The sequence below is a fragment of the Rhyacophila brunnea genome, unplaced genomic scaffold (genome assembly GCF_057557595.1).
Source record: "Rhyacophila brunnea isolate RB1 unplaced genomic scaffold, BYU_Rbru_1.0 scaffold_2, whole genome shotgun sequence".
Lineage (NCBI taxonomy): Eukaryota > Metazoa > Arthropoda > Insecta > Trichoptera > Rhyacophilidae > Rhyacophila > Rhyacophila brunnea.
The window spans coordinates 20456643-20465197 of record NW_028232859.1 but is presented as its reverse complement, the minus strand read 5'-3'; the positions used below and the strand labels follow the sequence as shown (position 1 = coordinate 20465197).

The following is an 8555-nucleotide window of genomic DNA, read 5'->3' as shown; positions in this document are numbered from 1 at the left end:
GAAAAAATATTTTATTGATTTTTAAAATCATAATGCGTAAAAGATTTTTGTACCTACTCGAAAGGCGTCTCTTATAAACACAAATATTATGAAGATGAAAATACATAATTTAATTGAATTGTTGCAGTATTTAGTTATTATGCAAAATTCACTTTCTTATTAGTTAAGTACACATGTTTGTTTATATATAAATGGATTTTAACGAAGTTCTCACTTAGTTTATTCGACACATAATAGGTTTATCAATCGACTTAATTATTGCACAGATCCGATCGCGAACAGACCCTCTGGAGATTTATCCGGGCGGAAGCGGACGGTCAGGCGGACGGGCGAGCATCGCCAGCGCCGCAGCATGTCTTCTGGCCTTCAGCCTGAGGTCAGCGATCGAGGAGGACTTGCAGCGCGCCAGAGCAGCCAGCCCCAAGGGAGCGCCAAAGAGACCAGCGGCCGCGGCGTACTGTAACAAATAATGATAAAGTTTAAAATACGATAAAATGTATTCAGAAATTAGTATGTAAGTGCGAAGTATTAAATTTATATTTGAACTAAAAATACATATTAGGTAAGATGTGTAGCCAAAAAATATTATCACTTTTTCTGAGAACTTAGTATTAGGAAATCATCCTGAGGTGTTTAATATCATTTTATTATGTTTTATTGACAATAATGCATGCAGTTAAATTATCAAATATAACATAGCCCATTATTATAATTAAATTATTATAAAATATGTTTGTAGTACTTCATTCATAGTTGCTATTTTATATAGCGTCCGATTAGTTGAAATGTTTCAATTGATTTTAAATAAAATCTGAATTCCTTGATCTCTACATAATTATGTTCTAATTAAGTAATACTTAACTGATCCGTATGAAACATTTTGTGTTATGTAACATAGAAATTTATTTAAATAAGTATGTATAATAATAATATATTGTAGATATGATTTATTAACCTGTTTTTGTGACGCTTGGATGGCCTGAGACAAATGCCATCGGTGCAACTGCACCTGGCCCTATAGTTAAATTTTGACATTATTAAAAAAACTCAGTATATTATATAATATTGCACATAATAATTTAGAAAAAAACACAATAATATGTAGGTATGTATTATACAATTTATTATATCATCGTCGAGAGATTTCTAATTTGAATATATGTTTACATTGTATTATATGAATCCGTATGGCAAATATACGAATAGAACGAAAGATAGAAATAATACTGAAATGTCGTATTGATTTCCATAGTAACGCACGAATATATTAATATTAATAATTGAGTTGCTAGGACCCACTTAGCAACCAATAATATTTTCACTTTTTACGGATTTCTTCCGAAATAACTTTTCATACAAAACAGAATTAACTGAAAATGAAATCAATTCTACTTAAAGATGGCTAAAAGTATTAAAAAAAATGCATTGGCATCGTGTTCTGATATATTCTAAAAGTTTCAAATGTATAGCTAGGCGGGAAGTTAGTTAAAAATCGATTGCTAGATTTGTACCGGACAAATAAGAATACGAGCTAAGAAAAACGTTGTAATAAAAAATAAACGAAAAGAGAAAATTGATTTTTAAAGATAATCTAATATGTTGTAGTGCAACACTTAAACGCGAGGTTCTTGTGCAGTATAATCAAATACGTCATAGGAAAATTCAACCCCATTATCCAAAAACATCTTCGACGTGTTTCGACTAAATGGCTCATTAGTATCGTGGGATATGTAATGCAAAACAATGTTTTACTCGAATAAAAGCGGTCAATTATTTTTCATATTATACGTGTTGATTAAATATTGATACAGAAGAAACTAATAATTATTCAACATTTTATAAAGATTTCGCATTGCTAAGCAACCATTTAACAGTTTTTTGAGAGTATTATAATATTTGCGCCCCGTACCTAGGGGCCTCACGGACATGCTCCAATCGGCCCTCGCACTTGCTAGGACTGGCTCTGTGTTTGAAGTTTTATTGGTGCTAGATATGTATATATTATATTTCGTAGCGATATCATTAAAAGACATGAATATCTTAGTAGCTTGGTAGAAACATAAAGAAGTTGTGATAGAATGACAAAAAAACCTGTTGAGCAGCAGCTGATAAGACGGCAGGGTCGAAGGGCGAAAAGGCCGCCGGTGGATGAGGATGAGGATGGCCAGCATGGTTGGTGCTGTTGGGGTGTGAGGTCGGCGGGGCTGAGTAGGCAGGGGGCGCAGCTCGGAGACGGAGGGCGGGGACGCTGACGTAAGGTGCGGCTCTGCATGGCTCCAAAGGTGTTCCACCGGGCATTCCGCCCAGCACAAGACCTGGAAAACAAATAAGAATACTAAATATGCATATAAAATGTCTAATAACCAAACCACATACATAATATTATTATATACTAATTAATAAGATTAGAGTTGAGAGGTAGGTTGCCGTTTGTTAGGTTATAACTAAAAACGACTTCTTATAGAAAGCTTCATATTATTCCAGTACTCTTACCGTTTATTTAATTATAATAATGTATAAGTATAACTAAGGTGCACAGATTATATATTAAATTATTGGTACCAACTTAGTGGAATTTTATACAATATTCTTTAAGAAAAACTAATTTTTTGTTAATAATGCTATCGATCACCTTCGCTGAAGGTCATAAGTCCATGGCTCGAAATGGACAGGAGCGCATCGGAGCGCCGTTCCTGTTCGTGAAATCGGTAAAATTATCGCTCCGTCTCGTGGAAAAAATAATTTAACCATTTGAACCAGATAGGCCAAAAATAGAAAATCTAGCACACTTATTTTTATGAAATACCCATAAAATTTGAGAATTATGAAATATCTACAGCAAACTGTCGAGCGCTCCGGTTCGTAATCTTTTCCATTTCGAGCGCTGCATAAGTCAGTTCAAAATAAGAATGCAAAAAACACATGCGTCATCCATTTACTTTTCGAGATGATTTATTTTGAATATTTCATTATTCGATATCTCAAAAGAAATCAAATGATTTAAAAGTAAGAAATAAAAAAGTGTGTCTGTTAAATATTAATTAATTGAGCAAAGTAGCGTATTTCAGCTAGAAATCAATATGGCAGTAGCGAGTTCGATACTTTATTTAAAATACTGAGTGTAAATAAACTGAACCGAAATAATCTGGGTGACAGTAATACTGCAGTAAGGGATGGAGTGATGAGGGGTAGGTAATGAATAGAACCAGAAGGTTTTGATGCGTATTAAAGTAGCCCCGAATTTATTATCCCTTAACAACAAAATACAAGTTCAAATTACAGTTTTTTACAATGCGAAGTTTACAATTTAGATTTACGAAGATTGTGTTTGTAATGAAAATTATCTTTACGTCGAAGCGAGAAGCGTGTGATTAGGTTGAACGAATTTAAGGTACTAGTTCCTTGTCGTATTGTGTCATTGGTTTAAATAGCAAAGGTAGACAAAGGAATATCAAACACGGCGTCGGTTGATTGAGCGCTGTCAGTTTCCCACACCGTGGATTGTTTCTTAGAATTTTGTCTGCGAAATTTGACTATGACACAATTTAAATAATGGATTTCTCACGACAAAGTAGCAGAAATGCCCCATTTACTTGTTAATTCCTGCGATACGACAAATGAAACCCGACACGTAAGCATTCCTTCGGCCTGCGGGGAAATGATCATATGTCGGTTCGCACGGACGAGTTTTACTGATTGTAAAATATTTAATTATATTGTTGTAAATTTTAGGTTTGCAATGCACTTTAAGATTAGTTATTAAGATGTACTTATTTCTAGGTTTTCTTAGCTGTAACTTAACTACTATTGACACATTGCACTTGTCTGCGGACTTCCTTCCACCCTCAATACTAATAGGTACTATGTCACTCGAAAAAAGGAAGCAAAAGATATATTTTTATTATTTATTGACAAAATCATCACCATAATTGGTTCTAGAAACTATAATAGTATATTAGTCTATGTAACAAACCACTGGATGCCTCTCTGGAAAGTTTCTTAACATATTTTTACGAGAAATGTTTATTACCCATTCGCCAAATATATTAGCAAACATTTTTAGGACTATCCACAATTAGGGGCCTCTTTGGCTCTACAGTAAATGCCGGCCAGTGCCTATAACTATAATCTATATAAGTATTTTATTATATTGTTCACCATTAGAAACATTTTCTATAGACCAATTCGCATGAATGTCCAGCACAAATGTCTAAATAAGGGAATTGATTTTTTTATTTACCTAATCATTTTTACATGTTATATCAATAGTGATGTTCCGTGGGGGTAGGTAGGTCAGGTCAGGCGGTTATATTATAAAAACGAATGAAGGAAAGAATACAAATATTATAGCTTTTGAGAGCAGTGGCGGTTTTCCATGAAGCAAACGTTGCAGTCGCTTCATTATAAATATGGAAGCATTAAAAAATCTGACAACATAACATTGTTGTATACTTGTATAGCAATATCCATAATAATACATATTGTAATGGCAATTTATCACACAGTGATTTTTTCGCAAGGGTGATTCCAAACCTGTCGGCTCTACAAACTTCTGTTTATCTAAATTCTAAATCCATCGTTGTTTGAGGGGAATGGGACAACTGGACGTCAGGATAATAATTGGACGCCGCACTGTCATAGACACGTAAACATAACGTAGACGAGGAATTTTAATCAGTTTCTATCTACTATTTAGTAGTTTTAATTCATTTTACTCTTAACATAATGTTTTTTTATTGCGGATTGAGAATTAACATGCCTAAGGCTTTATATAAAAATTAAAAACTCTTTTTTCGTTGGAACTTAAACATATGCAAGATTAAATCATGATTTACGTGTGCATGTTTAAATTCTCATCAACTATTAAATCATAATATAATAATTTAAATATTAATATTAAATATATTTTTTAAAAGTATTTATAAGTACCTAACATCTATTTTTTTCGAATTGCGTGGCGTCCAGTTGTCCCGGCGCCAAGTCGTCTTAGACCCTGTTTGAGAGTATGTGTCGTGGAAATGCTCTAATCCTTTTAAATTAATAATTCGATAGATGTTATATGTCTCTTCAAAAAATAAAAGGTTTAGTATGAAATTATTGACTTGTATTAACATACGACGCACAATTCCATCAGTATAATTTAAAAAAAAATAGTGATTACAAATTTCGGCGTTCAGTTTTCACATTTAGGCGGCGGTATTCCCTAACGGCAGCCTTTGGATATGACGATTAAAAAAAACAATACAAATTCTCCCCCCATTGATAGAAGGTTATCTACTCAATATAATGGCGATAAACTTGCTGGAACCCTCCACTATTTTCACACTCATTTGTTTGAAAGCGTTCGACTAATTCGGATGTTCGAGAAAAATGTTAAAATCTGTGTGGGGGTGTTACATTATAATCGTAATTTTAACGGTTTATACTTAATACCAATGACGTACATATTTTAAAGATTTCAATTCTCGTGGGGAGGGGGAGTAGGTAGGTGAAAAATAATAATAATTATTGAATAAGTTGATCATACATCATTTGAAAACACCACAGATGTAGGAAAGAATCTTTGAAAACAATGGAACGCCCAGCGGGTCCCGCATCCAGCACGAACGAGCTATCCAAAACCCGTCCCGCACCATACTCGGTCTTAATCGAGCATATCACGAGGCCCTACGTTTTTATTTGAAACATCAGCAGTTTTTTTCGCCTGAGAATATAAAAAGACAATAAAAAGGATTTCAAGTTATACATATTTATATTTTTATAAAAATCGATGTTTTTTTAAATAAATATAAAAAATATTAAAACGATGAATTAGTCAAAAATCTAAACGTTACAAAATTGAAAACTTAATAAAATAAATTTTAATAATAAATATGACCATAAAATATAACGTAATAATAAGATGGGACCCTGCAACAAATTCACATTTTTTTTACAATTGTAAGTTTATCTTTGACGTAAAAAAAATCTTTTTAATGTTTTCAGATACATATTTATTAAATAATACACTTGAAATTGTAAATTATCAAAAAAATGTCTCAAATTGCAAGCTTCGTATTTTTCCGCTAGGTGCCTCTGCTAGCATGCCTCTCCCCCTTAACAGATGCAAATGTTAATTTATAATATTACACATTAAATGTGATCGATAAGAAAAGTTATATGTAAATAAAAAAGGTTACCATCCTGCATTTAAGGGTTAATAATTGTTCTAAATTAGTTTGCATTTGATAAAAAGAAATTTAAAATACTTTTATTAAAATCTTGAATACACTAAAGTACCTCCTACTGCGCACGGCACTGGATGGAAAATAATATATCTACCGCATACAACAGATGTTTGATACCTTATTCTGTACGAGAGATATATGTTGTATCAACTCGCCACTGCATTGAAATATGATTGCACTTTGCGTACAGATTTGAGCACTTTAAAATGTTACGAACATTTTAAAATGCCGCAGGGGAGGCAAAAGCTATCGATATAATGAAAATGAAACGGGGAAACAGAGAAATACAAGAGTCAGTTGAATATTTTACTATTTAGTTATCGTTGAAATAAGAGTTATCGATTCTAACCACCAAGATCAATTATTATTATATTATAAAATAAAGTACTGACATAATATGTATAATTTTCTAAATGAAGAAAAATTCTACGAAATGTCATACGAAAATATTTTTCAGCAGGCATTTAGGTCTAATGATTTGGATAATAATATTATAGAATAATTAAAAAAATAATAATGGTGGAGTAATTGCTATGTTATAAATAATTATTAATAATTTAGGATTTTGTTGCTGTACTGGGCAATTTTTAAAGTTTTTTTTTGTGATTTTACCGAGGCTTTGACTGCGACACGCTGTCATATCGCCTCTTCTCTTCTAGAAGGGGATCCATCGATCAGGTCCTCACTACGATTCTGTTAAATAACTTTACAATTTTGCCTAGCTCTTCCATCTTACCCACCGCCAGGACACCCTTCAATTCGTCGACATGCTCATAGATATCCGCAATTCGCAACTGTACTCTGTGAATTTCATATTTGGGGCATTGCAGTGCTATATGTACATGACATTCATCGCAGAGCTGCGATTCGCTTCTTCCCATGAGGACATCAAAACTTTTGCCCATGGTGTGCCCTGTTCTTAGCCTCAGTATTAACTTAAGCTCATTCCTCGTCAAAGAAGACTCTACAAACCAGGGCACCTCTCGTGGTGATGGTAGAATAGACTTACTCCATTTCCCCTTTTTTAATGATGCCCTATGGTGAAAATCTATCCACATACTATGGCACATTTTCTTTATAGCCTCATTCCAGTCCAGGTTTTCTGGTATCTTTTTAAAGTTTATATATTGTATTCTCAGTTATACTGTGATAATAAAGGTTGTTTCTTCCATAAAATACTTTACTTCTAGAGTACGTGAGGTATAATATGTGTAAGGCATTATTTAAAAAAATATATAGTTAGAAATTTGGAGTAAAAAATACGTAAGTAGAGACGCCGCGGTGCCAGGTCCGACGTCGAAAATGCGGCGTCGCTTTGCCACGCAGCGGCGCTCACTTATTTGATTAACTCGGCTTGTTTAATTCCCCTCGCTGTTTTTTAAATGACCCCCGCCTTATTATTTTTTTACGTATTTATTTATGTTTATTCGGTTAGTGTTGGATGGGTCTGCAGGTACCCCATAGGGACTGTAGTGCTATTTCCCCTTTTCTATGTATTTTTGACTTGCAATATTTTTAGTAAAACTTTTTATAGAAGTAGATACCATATATAATATTTGATACCTATATACTATTTATATACTATTGAATAACATCATAATGTCTCTCTCCGTTATTGTTTATTCAGTTATCACTCAAAAACTACTGGACCAATTTTAATGAAACTTGAATAGTTTACAGTAGGAATTTCATTTTAGTCGGGTGCTCTAAATATGGAGACTCTATATTATAACCTAATTTTTTTTATATATAGATATTAGTAATTGAATTCCAGATAAACATGCAAAAAAGTGGGCATCGTCGATTTATTTTTCGAGATCATTGACCTTAAATATTTCATTATTCGATGTCTATATGTACTACATTTTAGGCGTAGGATTTCAATGGAGATTTTTATTGTAAATACGAGTATAATGTTGATTGGGATTGGAAACAGTTATAAACTAAACAAACGTGACACAGATCTATTATAAATTTAAATGTTATTAGTATGACGACTTCTTTATGTTTAAATTAGTTTATTCCAAAACGTAAACTAATAATTTTTATTTTTTTAAATGATGTTTATTACAGTCAGCCCTTTTAAAAGTGTAAACGGATATAGGTACGGTAAATATAATAAAATATTGACAGTCTGATGACCAGGCTATGTTGAGTTAGGCGGTTTACTTTTAATAAATATAATGACAATTTCGACGGTCATATATTTTTTCCAATTAAACTAATAACAGACAAATTATGTATTTTGAGCGTTAATTTTTTGACAGCAGCGTTTAGCAATGAGTAAAAACATTTAGGTGAATAGGGAGGGGGTGTCGGTGTGCTGGT

The 8555-nt window shown here is 32.9% G+C and overlaps 1 protein-coding gene across 1 annotated transcript in view; it reads right to left on the bottom strand.

Moving 5' to 3' along the window:
• The window catches only part of LOC147072021 (uncharacterized), a 54465-nt gene continuing 45910 nt past the window's right edge, over positions 1-8555 (bottom strand). Inside the window, exons 4-5 of the mRNA XM_085946540.1 lie at positions 2092-2315; positions 1-457 (exon numbers count right to left, since the gene is read on the bottom strand). Of these exons, the coding sequence (XP_085802666.1) occupies positions 296-457; positions 2092-2315 (386 nt within the window). The 3' untranslated portion in view covers positions 1-295. The remainder of the gene's footprint in view (positions 458-2091; positions 2316-8555) is intronic.